Source organism: Alnus glutinosa, chromosome 8 (genome assembly GCF_958979055.1).
Source record: "Alnus glutinosa chromosome 8, dhAlnGlut1.1, whole genome shotgun sequence".
Taxonomy (NCBI): Eukaryota; Viridiplantae; Streptophyta; class Magnoliopsida; order Fagales; family Betulaceae; genus Alnus; species Alnus glutinosa.
Window position 1 is genome coordinate 3,993,195 of NC_084893.1, and position 14,998 is coordinate 4,008,192.

At 38.8% G+C, this 14,998-nt stretch overlaps 2 protein-coding genes across 2 annotated transcripts; one reads left to right on the forward strand and one right to left on the reverse strand.

The window, feature by feature from the left end:
- The first annotated feature begins 711 nt into the window (after positions 1–711).
- On the forward strand, positions 712–11,998 carry LOC133874533 (DDT domain-containing protein DDR4). The gene is made up of 12 exons (XM_062312379.1): positions 712–1,405; positions 1,504–1,614; positions 4,422–4,508; positions 4,599–4,636; positions 4,720–4,801; positions 5,595–5,701; positions 5,915–6,071; positions 8,886–8,978; positions 9,159–9,282; positions 10,295–10,337; positions 10,469–10,657; positions 10,736–11,998. The coding sequence occupies exons 1-12, from the start codon at positions 1,028–1,030 to the stop codon at positions 11,490–11,492; spliced, it is 2,166 nt and encodes a 721-aa protein (XP_062168363.1). The 5' UTR covers positions 712–1,027; the 3' UTR covers positions 11,493–11,998.
- Positions 11,999–12,162: 164 nt separating this feature from the next.
- On the reverse strand, positions 12,163–14,171 carry LOC133874534 (AAA-ATPase At3g28580-like). The gene is made up of 2 exons (XM_062312380.1): positions 12,464–14,171; positions 12,163–12,384 (listed from the first exon to the last, which is right to left on the reverse strand). The coding sequence occupies exons 1-2, from the start codon at positions 13,982–13,984 to the stop codon at positions 12,178–12,180; spliced, it is 1,728 nt and encodes a 575-aa protein (XP_062168364.1). The 5' UTR covers positions 13,985–14,171; the 3' UTR covers positions 12,163–12,177.
- Positions 14,172–14,998: the final 827 nt, after the last annotated feature.

Sequence of the window (14,998 nt, forward strand, 5' to 3'; positions counted from 1 at the left end):
AGGTTTCGAAGGGAAAGAGTTCACTGTTCGTGTCGTCGGTGGAAAGCTTGGCCATGCTTCAGTTTTTCAACAATTTGTTAGGCCAGATCTGTTCATTTCCGCTGTCCTATGGTCGACACGCTCCCTCCAGCCTTGTTCGCCGCCACCCTCTGGTCCAGTTGCCACTTGCAACGGCCGGAATGCTCATCGGAGAATGGCACTTGGTCATCACGCGCAGGGTGTTTTCACACCTTGGACCGCGCGTGATGGCCAATCCCCATCCCTTTTGCCGTGACTGGTGGCGCATGGAGGCTTTTTGGTGTTCATCAGCTTCAAGGGATCTTTTGGAGGTGGCGCGTGTGCTTCACACGCCGTCTCCGGGGGGAGTTTTCTTCCGACAGCAGCCTTTGTTTTTGGGTGTTTTCCTTATATTTGACTGATTGTATTTGAAGAATTTGCTTTGTGGGTAGACTAATCTGGTCATTGCTTTAAGCACAGATTGCTTGTGACGGACTCCACAGCGCAAGTAGGGGTTTTATGTCAACACAGAGACACTTTTCTGTTAGCTAAGTTTTATTTGTAACAATCTGTCTATTTTAGTACGAAGAAGTAATTAAGTATCAAAACATTACTACATTGTAAAGAAAAAAAGAAAAAGAAAAAATTTAACCTAAAATTAAAAAAAATAAAATAAAATCCAACTTCCCTAGCCCTCTTTCTCCTCCTACAGTTCTTCCCCTTTACTCCCTCTCCCTCTCTGCTTCCTCTCTTCCATCACAATTCACATATGCAAAGAAAAACACACAAACACACATAGTGAAGGGAGAGTCCATAGATAGACATTCCGAAACCTATTTGAATGATGGTTTGGACCTTTGGTCCTCCATCCCCCTCTCTATCTCTCTCCTCGTTGCCTTCTCCTATTCCTTCTCTTTCTCACTCCAAAACAACACCACCAACAAGAACACCCCACATGCGAACCCATGATGATCCTCTACATGTAATCCCACCATAACTCCCCTATACCCGCCTGATCTCCACCAAAACCATGTCCCCAGAGCCCTCCCCTCCTCCGATCCCCAACGACCGACCCTCCTCGCCCGACAACCACACCCTAAACCCCGATTCCACAAACGACACCCCGGCCCCACAAAACGATGCCGCCCCCGCTCCTCCCGTCAATAGGAGTAACCGCCCATCTCGCGCGTGCACCATTCGCGCCGCGGCTCGGCTCCACGCCGCGGCGGCTCCTGCGCCGGCCAGTAAGCCGAAGAAGAAGGAGCAGCGACAGGACGACTCGCCGCAGCCCAAGGAGCAATGCAGCAAGATCGTCACGCCGCTGCTGGGGTCGCCCCCGCCTTCGCAATTGCCCCGGTGGACCATCCGGTCGATGTGGGAGCTGGCTTCCGTACTCAATTTCTTGCATGTGAGCTTCGCAAGCTGTGATCTTTGATGCGGATATCTTTCGTCTTGTGCTTCAGGGTTTAGGTTTGATGTTGTTCTTTTGCTTATTCTGTCTTGCAGGTATTTAGGCCTCTTCTGAATATCACGGCGGAGTTCTCGGCCGAGGAGTTCGAGACGGCTTTGATTACTCCCAATGATACTTTGAGTGACATACATATACCTTTATTGAAGGTTGGTACTTTGCTTTTGAAGCATCAAGTTTGTGTGGTTTAGCATTTTTGTATATAATTGCGCACTTCGCTTTGCTTTTGTTTGCATGGTTGTTTGTTGCACATTGCTATTTATGTTTACTTCTTTCAAGCTTAGTTATGTGTTCTTTTAGTTTCCCAGCTTGTGGGGGGAGTGGTGTTATTTTAGTTTTATGCAATTCAAGTGGATTGCTAAGCTATAACAGGGAAAGTATTTATACTCAAAGTGGGCTATTTCAGTTTCTTTTAAGTTTGGAAGTGTTTTTGCAAGAAATTTAAATGCCTTAGTAGCATGTAAGAATCCTTATACCTTAATTCGGATACTACCAGTCTAGTTCAGATTGTTAGGGCTATTGCTGTTTTATTCTTTCCCACCTTTATATTTTTGTAAAATTTTCGGCAGAGCTCCACAAGTCTAAGAAATCAAACCAACATATTTCTAAGCTCAAGGGAGATGCAGAAAAGGAGTTTCTAGTGCTTATATTAGGCTCCAAGTAGTAGGGATTCAAGCTTGTTGAGCTGAATAGAATATCTAAGCAAAGCCTTTTAATGTGTTGGAAGATTGATTGATAAGAAATTGCTCCTCAATCCTTTGTGTTCTTTACTTGATTTGCAACTTATTGAGGCTTTTGTTGGACATGTAGGATCCTCACCATGTCCAATGCACCCACATGAATTAGCTACTGGTTTATAGCACATGGGTGTGGGTTGTGCCTTTAGGCCTTGCTATGTTCTCTAGGTTATTTATGCCCACACTACACCAAAATAATTTGCACGAGAGACGTATTTTCTGTGTGCAACTTTTAGCACAAAATTGGATAGTTTCTGCTTGTAAAACGTATAGGGCTAGAGGAGATCTGTATTTCTTCTTTGAAATATTTTTAAAATGCTCTTGCTCCAATCCCTTGGTTGTCTGGCACTTCTTAATCATTAGGAGTATGCTAAATTTGATTTCATTTTCTTCGAGATAAACAGTGCACTGTTCATCGACAGAATCTCTTGGATAGGTGATTGTTGGCCAAACTATTCCTTAAGTGCAAATTTAGTTTGGATTTCATGCTTGACATTTTTGAGAAGAGCTTAAGCATCTTGGAAGGAAGATACATCATTGGAGGGGTAGAGGAGATCAATATATTTCAAGTTTATGATCTAATTGCTCTTATTGCAAGGTCACAAAATCACAGGTTTTAAGTGTATGATTCGTTGAGATATTGTGAGAAAAGATAAAGGATTGGAGTTGAAGTTTTAGCTCCTTAATTATGCATTAGACGCAATAGTGTTTGATGCCCATTATGGCATTCAAGGGGTAATGAATAAGGTAGTTCATAGTGGAAGAGGTGGTAAAACTCGATGCTGCCTAACACAATTTGGTTTTTATTATTTTTATTATTTATTTTTTACAAGTAAAAAAAAAAAAAAAAAAACTTATCACTTAGGTGTCATCTTATAATTTCATTATAGACATTAATAAGTGAGATTTCAAGGGAAGGGACTTGCTCTTTTATAAAGGGGCATTTCTCATTTTGATTCCCTCTGCCTTTGATGAGACTGTATCTGAATTTTAGGAATAGATCTTTGAGGTCATCTTATAAGATTGGGATCTACTAAAACATCCAGCTCTAAGAAATGTAAGGATGCAATTTCTATTTTCAGACATTGCAAAATTCTTATTGGGGTCTGGCGGTGATTATATAAGTTCTGTCCCAAAAGGGGGAAAAAGAGAGAAAAGGTTACTCTACCCATGTGGCTTTTGTTTGGAGGCCACTAATTTGAGAGTGGCATTCTTTATGTGATCATTTAAAATCCCCCTTACCTTCTAAGGCTTCTGTACAAAAATTAAAAAAGTAAGAAAGGAGAAATGATAAATGGGATTATTAGTCCCTATATATTTTGTGTGGTTCAATGCTGCTGGGTCATCTTGAGCAATTTGGTTGATTGTTTAGTTACTTGGAGGATCATTATTTTTGTTCATTGGATCAAGTTTTTGAAGATATCTCCTCTTGCCATCTTTTGGGTAATTTGGAAGGAAAGAAACCATCATGTGCTTATGACCAATCAAAAAAAGGTAAAAAGAAACACACAATCATAATCGTGCTTGTAATGCAGAGGTGAAGCTGACTTATCCCAATACTTTATTTGGAGATTCTATGGTGCTATTCACAGTATGCAGCAAGTTTTTATCTTTCTGCATTAAATGCAATGTTTGAATTTTTTATGCAACTAATAGAAGTTTGATTCTGCATGTTTATTACTTTGTACTTATAAAAAAAATATTGTTTATTTGTAAAGCCAAAGTTTGATCCAGCATATATGCAATATTGCTTTTGTTGTCAGAAAAGTCATTTGGTATGGAATTATCTGTGGTAGGTTGACCTTCTTTGTAAACTTTGAATTTTATCCTTGTTGGTCAAATCTGATTAATCTGCAAAAGAATGAAATCTTGTTTAGCTTGTATATTACAGTTTTATAATCTAATGTGACAGGCTTATAATCTAATGTGATGGATTGGTCAGCCAGAGGACTTGTTTACTCTGAGCTATTGCTTTTGCAGTACATTGTCTCATGATCCTTATAGTTCTCAAATTTTATTGTTTCTCCCATTTACTGTCTAAATTTGAATTATATGTTTTTAGAACCTGTTGCTGATTAATTTGTAAGATACATTCTTCTGGCAATTATATCACAACCCTGTTGATGCCCAACACTGCTGGAAAATTTCTATTTTGTTAATAATAGTCACTCGCTACTGCAATTGGCTTTGCTCATAACTTCTAATTCATCTCTTTATAGGCGATCCCTCCTGTTACGCGAATGGCACTTACACGTGATACATGGGTCACTGTTTTATGTAGAAAATTGAGAGACTGGTGGCATTGGGTAAATAGATCTTGTACTCATTTAACTATCATATTGGCCTGATTGAATTTTGGTTGTTGAAAATTAACTTGAGCTGGTATCTAATTGTAGGTCGCAGATGGGGATCTACCCATCGTTGCTTCTCATGGGTGAGTAACCTTGTTTCTATGAATTTCTCTAATATATGAATCTTTTTGTGTTTCTAATGTGTCAAATCATGCTTATTTGTTAGATTGGAGGTTGAAGAATATAAAATGCTTGATCCAGGGATTCGTGTGGTCATCTTGAAAGCACTCTGTGACATTCGTGTTGAGGTAGCATTTCGTTAATAAAGATTATGCCTTGTAGCTCTTAATAGTATATTCATGTTTATTTCACTCAACTTCAGGACTCTATTTGGAATTGTGAAGGGTTATGTCAAGTCCAAGTCCTTTAATGCGCTATTAGCGGCAGCACCTGATTCATATTTTGGTGGACTGATTTATATGGAAAACTTTGTTTAGTTCCAAAAATCATTAATCTTGACTTCTTGCATTTAATACGCAAATCTTCTCACTTAGATAAACTATCTAGGTCCTTGTCCCATGTAATTGGAGTTATTGAATTTGTTCATGAACAATGCAAAATGGTCAAAGTTCGGTGCTCTTTGATCTGGGGCTAGTATGTCTGAAACTTCATGGTCTTTTGTAATTCTTCAAATTCTCCATAGTGCTCACTCAAATTTTTCCTTAACATCTATCCATTTAACTGTTGTTCATTTATTTTTTGGCATCCACCACATTTCTAGGAACTCTTTTATGTGCTTTTGCTTTGCCACAACTATTAAATAAAGTTCGTTCTTCCAAAATAAGCAGATAATAGCTTTCACGGTCAAGTTAATTGGAAGAAGAAGCCCTTTCCGTGCCTGGATAGTGCTCTTTTTAAAAGCATGTCTTTTAGTGTCATTTAAATGTGCAGAAGCATGCACCATACTTTTGTTTCTAAAAGTTACTGCCCCCAAACCATAGATTTTAGAGCTTGGAAATTGATATGTTAGTACTTTTGAATGCTTCTTCTATGCTTCTTTTGTACGGTTAGTGAGTATTGAATCTAAGTGACTTTTTGCAGCAAGAAGATATCCGGAACTATATTGACAACTCACTTAAACATGGTGTTCAGCTTTCAGCATTTCGTAAAGAACGTGTAGGGGGTGATTCACAAGGAATTTCTTACTGGTAATGTACTTAATCTTCTCATAAACCATGTCCATCAAGTTTTATAGCTTGCATATCTTTTGTTGTTATTATTTTCATACATTGCATAACAGATACACTGAGTATCTTTCATATGAGTAGAAGGATTTATAATTCTTTGGTGGAAAGGTTTTTCTGTATTACTCATTGTTGTGTAGTAGGGGTTTAATCAATTGGTGAATTTGTTTGGTGCAGGTATGAAGATGACCCTATAATTGGTCATCGTTTGTATCGGGAGATAAGGAAAGTTGAGGTGAAGAAAGCAAAGACAAAGGGTTCCCAGGTTCCTCTTAGTGCATCATACCTGTGGGAAACAGTGGCAACCAATTTTGATGAATTTCAAGATGTTTCTGTAAGTTTCTAAAATGGTCTCTCCATGTGCATGCGTCTGGAAGTTCTTTCTGAAAGAGTTAATAGATCAAATTTCATTTTCAACTATTTTTTCTGATTAGTTATAAAAAAAAAAAAAATTGTTTTATTGTTTATTTTAATAATTGGAGTTTTTTCCTTTCTTTTCTTTTCTTTTTTTTTTTTTTTGGGGGGGGGGGGGGGGGGGTGGGTGCTGTTGTGATTCTTACAACCATACAACCAAAGCATAAAATCTCAATCAACAGTATTGAACTGAAATTCTATGCTATAAAATTACAATGAGTTTGATATTTAATACCTTTTCCCTCTGAATTTAGATAAATTTTGTACGATGGGATTTAGATCACTACTCTTGTGGTCTAAAGATCCATCCTGGTTTGCAGAGGACATTTTGTTGTGTCATGTTTTTCAACTGCCTGTTCCACAATGTGGATGAAGATCTTTCTAAGTGTTAATGACTTCATGTTGGTATTCTTATAAAAAAAAAAATAAATGACTTCATGTTGGTATATTTATCTCATTTTGTTTCTCTCCTCATACTTGTGGCTCATATTTAAGTGATAAATAGTCTTTGCTAATCTTCTCATGAGCCTCATTTTTTTCAAGTGCCTGTTCCACAATGTGGATGAAGATCTTTCTAAGTGTTAATGACTTCATGTTGGTATATTTATCTCATTTTGTTTCTCTCCTCATACTTGTGGCTCATATTTAAGTGATAAACAGTCTTAGCTAATCTTCTCATGAGCCTCATTATGCGTCTCTGTGCACTTAAAACTTTCACGACTGTTTCTGCCCTGCGGGTGGGTTAACCAGTGTACATTGTATTGTGTGCTACATTATTCAATATATGTTTTTGCATTCATAGGTGTATTTTAATGAGTTCCCAAGCTTGTACATGAAATTATTATTAATATTCTTTCTTTAGTATTCATCAAAAAAATATTCTCTCTTTAGTGTGTCTTAGTTGTCAAGAGGTCTTTTGAAGCTGAAAATACCTTCCAAACGAAATGTTGTATGGAGTGTAGAAAACAGGACATGCTTATGCTGTTGACAGAAGCGTGTTGTGGCCATTTTGGGGCTTTGCTTGACTTTTCTTATTGGGGAGATTAGTGAAGGATTGTCACTACTTATTCAGAGCAATAGAAAATGTCCTTTAAAGGTATAGATGTGTATCAGATGTATGTCAAAATACAGTAAGCAAGTATGGCAGCACAAAGTTCAAGTACTCTTGTCCTAGAGGCCAAGAATTCACACATCTAAATTTGCAAAATCATGAACTCTAAAGACCTGGCTGATGATGTGACTATCCATGACATCCTCTATCATTCTAAAGAATTCATGTTCTTTGGGTGTCGAAGGCTGTCAATGGTGTCATGGTAGCCATTTTTAGTGGTACAAATTATGTCTGGTTTCTTGATGTTCATATTAGATTAACGTGTCATTTATACGTATATGGTCATTCTTAATGCAGTTTGTATGCAATTCCATAGTCTTTTTATCTGTATGCATATAAATATAGCTTCCATTGCTTATCATGTATTTGGGAACTCGTGGTTTTTACACAAATCAGTCAGAGAATAAGAGTTGTAACAGAGCTAGAAGCGGACTACTATTACTTTTCTAGATGGTATTTATGTGGCCGGTGCCAATACATTGGGATAAGGCTTAATTGCGTATATGGGATCAATTTGTTGCGTATATGTTAGAATATTAAATTGAATAATTAAGTTTACTAATTCTTATCAGTTTAAGTTTTTGGGTAAAATGATGATTTTACATGGTATCAGAGCATAAGTATTGAGTTTGAACCCCAACTCCATAATTCTTATCAGTTTAAGTTAGGCCCCACTTCTTGTGGGGGAGTTTGAGTTCATATGTCAAGGGGAGTGTTAGAATATTAAATTAAATTATTAAATTCACAAATTCCTATCTACTTAAGCTTTTGGGATAAGTAGTGATTTTACACTATTTTTTTTTTTTTTTTGATAAGTAATTTTACACAATATACTCAATAATCAATAAAATTTAAGCTTTCAAATAAAACCTTTGACATGGAAAATGTTTCTTGCCTACTAATGATTGTTAAGATGATTCTTTTATGGTATGTATGTCTTATAAGACTAAGACGAATTTCAAATTTGTTCCCACTTGCCAAATTTAGGGCATGTTTGGTATGGATGAATGGAATAGTTATTCTATTGTTTGGTTGGTTGCTAATCATTACTGGTGGGAATAACTATTCTCCTAAAATGAGGAATAGCTATCCTCTAGGAATGGAATAACATTTTCTCAAAAAATCCATTTATTTATTTTTATTTTTATTTTTTCCTGAACACCCAAAATAAAAGAAAAAACTTCATCGCATGGGTGTTTGACCATCCCCAAGGGGGTGGCTGGCCACCATAACAAAACAACCGAGGGTGGTCGTACTAGCCCTTGTACCATCAAGGGTAGTCTAGTCGCACCACCCCCGGTACCATCGGGGTGGCCGTGACCACCTCTGGTTGTTTTGTTAGGGTGGAAACCATGGGATGAAGTTATATATATATATATAATGGTTTTTTGAGAAATGATTTTTAGAGTTGGGGTATTTTAGGAAATTTGATTCAATTCCAATGAGGAAATTTTGTTATTCCTGTGTCGTCACCAAACAAAAGAAAAGGAATGACCATTCTATTCCTATTAATATCCATTCCTATTCCTAAGGAATCACCATTCTAGTGTACCAAGCGGAGCCTTAAGAAAATGTTCTAGTTATCTCTGCTGCTGCTTATTTGAACTTGTCCATCTGTTGCAGGAAAAGCTTTTCTCAAGTAAAAATAGAACAGAGGCTTCGCTAGGAAAAAAGTTGAAGATAGACATGCTTCCTGAGATTGAGAAGGATCATAAGGTACTCAAAGCTAGTTGTGGAACAGAACCTTCTCAATTTGATTCATTGTCTTCTTGATTTATGTTCATTGACGGTGTAGTCTAATAGTTATTTTGCTTTAATGAAAGGAATCATGTTAATGTTTGCTGTTGTTGAGGCAATAATTTATCTGAAAATTTGGAATCAATTTGTTGTTTGCAGAGGAAAGAGAGGTTGCTGAAAAAGCAACATAGACAAGCTCTCCTTCTTGATAATTTTTTGACTGTGGATGGACTTGGTCCAGGACGCTCCCTTCGTGACAGAAAACCTGTCACCTATACCTTTGGTAAGAGCATACTGTTCATACATTTTTCTTATTTAATTTGGGTCTTTTTCTAACCACTAGTGACTCTTTTGTGGGGCAGAATATGATACCTTGCATAGTTTTAAATCTAACTAATGACAGCATAAAATTATGGATGAAGCAAACGCAGAAATTTTGTTTCAACCTTGACATTCTCTTAATTGTTTTCTTAATGAACATAACCATAGGTTTGCTGTATCTCATAATAGAGGATTGTTTGTCATTAGAAACTTTGTGAGTAGATTGGTCTCCCAGAAGTTTTCTGCCTTTTTTCTTTTGCATAACTATTTTCCTTCTCCTTTCCGCTCTGTTTCTTTGCATCTTTGAACAATTGGATGGATGCGATCAATGCTTTGGGCAGACAGCATACCCCTGCTATGTTTTTGATGGGGCAGCTTCTCATGGTGGGCATGTATCTGGATTACCTGTTTCTGTCTCTATATCATTTAATCGAATGAACATATGTTATTGGACTTCCTCTTGCCCAAAATGCAGTTCAATCTCATTACCGCATGTACTGCCTATATGCAATTCATTTCAACAAAACCTTAAATTCAAGTTGGAGGGGTCATTTAGATGTATCTTTATTTTTTTGGTCAATCAGCTCTACCTTAAGCCATATTCTATGTAATTATTGGAATATATGTTCCTCCCCATACACGCATCATTAGAGCCCTTATATTATGGGTTTGTGAGTAAGGTATCTAGTATGAGAGGGAATTATGAAAAGAAAAAAGGGGGCCTGGGTGTGGACACGACTTTCTTTGGACATTCCTGGTGAACATCTTATGACTTTTTTAACGGGTTCCATATTCAGTTTACATATATCTTAATAAATTTAAATGGTTATCTGAATTAATCTGGGGTTTACTGTAAAAATTAATTCTGGAAGCTTGCAAGGTGACCATGTCATGACAGAAAGATGTTTGTACTGCTTGTTGCTATTCTCATGTGATGGATATAGGAAATCTGATTGTTTGCCATGGTCTTGCAGATGATTATGACCGGTCCATCAACGAGGCTATCAAGATAACCAAGTATGGTATTTATTACGTAGGCATATAGTCGTATTGATCTACTATTTCCCTCTGTGTCTCTCTGATTTACGTATCTTCATACCAATACGATAAACTCTTGACTTGTGTTCTTATTCTTGCTTTTGTCTCAGACGAAAACCACCATCCCCAGAACCTCCACACAGAAGAGATCTGGTTGTGAAACCTGAAGCTTCTATAAATGGTAAATGGAGTGGTCCTTCACATGCTTCTCAGCATGACAATTTCAGTGCCCCATCTCCCACATCACCTGATTTTGATGATGCTCAGGAAGAGGATAAAGCAGAAGCATTGGATAGAAGGTGGTTTTTTTTTTCCCTGATTTTATTTTTATGTGTTAAAACTCATCCCTACATTGAGTAATCTGTATTGACATGTAGCAATCGGCGGAGACAGAGACCGCAACGGTATTCTGCAAAAGAGTTTGTTGAAGCAGTTTCAGATAATGAGGCAGACTATGACAGTGATGACGAGATAGTTGGGGAAGCTGTTTATGATGAGGAATATCTGAGGAAACGTAAAGAGAGGAGGAAGCTGTCTAGTAGTTCTGAAGGAGATGAGGAGTATCGTTGGGAAGAAGAAAATGCTGAAGAAGAGGAAGAGGAAGAAGAAGATGATGGTGATTCCTTAAGTGTCAGCGAGGACAGTGATGAGCCCCGAAAATTTAGAAAACTGCCAGGCCGTACTAGGAGGGAAACAAAACTAAGGTCAGTTGGTGAGCTCCAGTCAGGTCTAAGACGCAGTAAGAGGGCCACCAGAAATCGTATTAATTACCGACAGTATGAGGTGTCAGAATCAGAAACAGAAACAGAGTCTATGAAACCCGAGAAGTCAAATACATCGGATGCACGCTCAGATGCAAGTGAGAATGGGGACTATTCAGTGGAAAGTCAGGATTCTGATGTCAATGATAATGTCCAGGAAATGAAAGTTGATCAGCCTGTTGAAGCTGACACTGATGAGATGGTAGAGAAAGAGCAAAATAAGCCGCCTGAGAAATTGAACAGCCCCGGCCAAGATGAAATCGAGGGTGTACGGAAAAGACGTTTCCTTGATCTAAATGAGCTTGCTCCTGGTTCTGGTTTTGATGATGGTCCGAACACAGTAATAAAAGATGAAGATACAGATGACTTATGAAGCTTCCCTCTGCTGGAAAGCACAGGGGAGTTGTTTTCTCCCGGGAAGCTGTGTACGATAGTAAGTTTATAAATTTTGTGAGAAGCCCACGGAGGAAGTTAGTTAGAGTTCTTCCATGGTGTAATTTAAGCAGCTACTCTGGTGATGATTTGCTGCTGGGAGCAATGTGATGCTGAGAGTTATGTAGATTAGGTAGTCATTTTTTAGTTTCTACATTCAAAGAAACCTACGACAGATGAATCGGGAATTGTTGGGAGTTCGTTAGTCATCCAATCAATGTACAATAACCATTAACTAATATTGTAACTGATAAAATTTGCCCCATCAAATGTTCGAGCCATGTAGTTTTTATCTCGTGTTCATGACAATGATGTGCCATTGAGGCTGAGCATTTGGGTTGGTTGGGTCTGTTGATAAAGCAATCAGGTTAGAAACTGTTGTGTTTATTGTAATGGACCATCCTCCCTCTTAAAGGTAACTAACTTGTATCTTCTTTTTTTTTTTTTTTTCTTTTCAGTTTCACTTTCTTATTGTCTCTGCACTCTTCAATTGTTTTTGTTTTCTTCTCATGTTTTACGAATTCATTGTGTTAGAGATGCTGCTTGTCAGGGATTTCTGCATGTTGTTTTGGCGCAAATTAGATTCGTATTTCTTACAAGAGAATGAGAGATTAACCATAACCCCATCATATTGGCACTTGGCCACAGGAATATTTTACACGAAAATTGTTTCCAAATTGTGCTATTTCTAATTCACAATCGTTATTTAGCTTCTTCGTCCACTTGAGATTCAACAGCATCTTCCACTGTCGTATCTTTCTTTTTCCCGCTTCGTGTTTCTTCTCTGCTGCTTCTTCCTTCTTTGCTCCCTTTTCCTTCGCTTCCTCGAGAGCCTGTACTAAATTAGATAGACATGTCTCTGCATCATCCGTTGGATTGTTTTTCAGCTTCTTCGTCCACTTGAGATTCAACAGCATCTTCCACGGTCGTATCTTTCTCTTTCCCGTCTTCGTGTTTCTTCTTTGCTGCTTTTTCCTTCTTTGCCCCATCTTCCTTCGCTTCCTCGAGAGCCTGTACTAAATTCGATAGACATGTCTCTGCATCATCCAGTGAGGACCTTGGCATAAGGTTCTCCGCAACATCAGCAGGAGTGACCTTGGTCTCCCCCATCAACCTCTCAACAGCATCAAACATGGGATGCATTTCAAAATCCAAGTAATTCTTTGCAAGCACCTTGAACCCCTCAAAACTACAGTAGGAGAGCTCAATATGCTTGTCCATTCTACCCCTTCTTATGAGTGCCGGATCCAGCTTCTCCACATAATTGGTAGTGAAAACAATCAGCCTCTCTCCTCCGCAAGCAGACCACAGCCCATCAATAAAGCTCAACAGCCCTGAAAGAGTGACTTTGCTGCCGTCTTCCTTCACTTTTTTCTTGGCAATTTCTTTTTTCAACTTCTCGTTCTCATCATCTGAAGATTTCTCTGTATTCTTCTTCCTCTGACCAGTAAGATCAAGTGAGCAATCAATGTCCTCAATCACAATGATAGACTTACTGGTCGTCTCGATCAAAAGCCTCCTCAGCTCCGTGTTGTCCTTCACTGCCGTGAGCTCAAGATCATAGACATCATAGTTCAACAAATTAGCCATTGCTGCAATCATCGTCGACTTCCCAGTCCCCGGGGGCCCATAAAGTAGATAACCCCTCTTCCACGCCTTCCCAACCTTTGCGTAGAAGTCCTTACTCTTGCTGAAAGTCAACAAATCTTCAATGATCTCCCGCTTCTTCTCCGGCTCCATCGCCATCGATTCAAAGGTTGCCGGATGCTCAAACACGACATCACTCCACATGGCTTGCTTGTGGAAGGAATACCTGTCATTAGAAGTATTTGTGTAGAGCTTCCTCTGCCTTTTACTTGATATAATCTCCTTCCCCTTGCTCAGAACATGCTCCAAGTATGACTCGGTGATTATCTCACGGTACTTCTTATGAAACGTGATCGCGTAGAGCCATTTCTCCGGTTCAGGATAATGTGGGACAGAACTTGTTTTCGACACAAGTTTGGATGACAGCCACCAGACTTCAGCGCCTTGAAAAATTTCGGTGACTGTCTCGTCCTCGTCCATACTCAACACCAGGCTGCTAATATCTTTTCCCATCTCGCCTTTGAGCCTTTTAGCGTTCTTGGTAGAGTTGGCGCTGAGGTAGGCCTTAATAGCCGCATAAGCTTCGCTACTCCCGAACCTTCCTCCCCTGAACTCGTGGAAGGAAATCTGAAGATAGGGATAGAAGTAGCCCATGAGTCTGCGTGTATATTTTTCAAAGAAGCCGTTAAGCATAAGGGGACAATATTGGCGGATGATCGTCCACGCAAACATGAAGGTGGCTATGGTAGAGCCCAGATTTGCCCACATCCCTGATAGTGCACTCCTTCCTTTTCTCTGCTTGTTAGTCATGATCCCCATCATGGTTGCCACTGCCGCCGGCAACATGTTTGGATGATTCTTGTTCTTGATGTTTTTTTTGTTGAGGGTAATGAAGGCTTTCCTCGGCTTTATATGAGAGAAGTCAACAAGGGGGTCTTCGGGTGTTTCCTTTTTATTTCTTCTACCTACCGTAATAAGAGCAAAACTTTTTGACCTTTCTTTCAAGGAGTCGGCTTTGCCTCCGGTCGGCGAATAATTGGTGGATGATTAGTGCTGTTGGTCACTATTAAGGTCTTTCTTTGTTGTTTCTTCTTTCTTCTTTTCACCTAACCATTATAGTTTGATGCAATTGGATGCACTACATTGACAGTGATCCCGGCCTGTCCATAACTTTGGATTGAGACAGGCATTCCGCCGGATGCAATTTATTTTACCCGGCTGTTCATTTTAAAATTGAACACTTAGATTGTGACAGCAAAACAAATAACTTGCCAACCACAAATTTGGGGATGGCTGACTCATTGGCGTGGCCACAGGATAATTTAACCATTCTCTTTGGTCAGTTTGGAGGTGATCAAATCATCTTCTTTGATCATCGAAGTGGTTCAACCGCACCTATCAATCAGTTTGAAGGTAGTCGAACCACTCTCTTTTGGCTAAAAGGTGGTTCGACCGATGTTCTATTGGCTATATTTGGGAGATGCATGGCTGAACCATTTATGTGGACAAAGAGTGATTCGGTTACTTTTGAACTATTTTGTGTGATTAAAAAGGTGGTTCGACCACCTCAATAACTAACTCCGAGCCGCTTTTTTACTTTTTATTTTTTGTACTCACTGTCACATGCAATCTGTATCGTCCGTTTTAATTAAGGTCAAGAGTATCCTAAGAAATAAGACTGATTTTTTTTTTTGTTTAAAAAAAAGAAGTACCACATTGAATCTCAATCTGAAATATTCTGCACGAGAGGTGACCAATCCATTGTACAAATTGTCTTTATGGGACGAATACCGCCGTGCATAAGGCAGCGCAAAGGTCGAGAAATGGCGCACAGAGTGTTGGCCCATAGGTTTGGATGTG

What these genes read in the sequence shown, in the direction of transcription:
- LOC133874533 (XM_062312379.1), top strand. Translation starts at nt 1,028, where the DNA reads ATGTCCCCAGAGCCCTCCCCTCCTCCGATCCCCAACGACCGACCCTCC. An exon ending in CCCATCGTTGCTTCTCATGG is followed by an intron (nt 4,637 to 4,719) that starts GTGAGTAACCTT and finishes CTTATTTGTTAG; the next exon opens with ATTGGAGGTTGAAGAATATA. An exon ending in ACCTGTCACCTATACCTTTG is followed by an intron (nt 9,283 to 10,294) that starts GTAAGAGCATAC and finishes ATGGTCTTGCAG; the next exon opens with ATGATTATGACCGGTCCATC.
- LOC133874534 (XM_062312380.1), bottom strand. Translation starts at nt 13,984, where the DNA reads ATGTTGCCGGCGGCAGTGGCAACCATGATGGGGATCATGACTAACAAG. An exon ending in ATACGACCGTGGAAGATGCT is followed by an intron (nt 12,385 to 12,463) that starts GTTGAATCTCAA and finishes AATTTAGTACAG; the next exon opens with GCTCTCGAGGAAGCGAAGGA.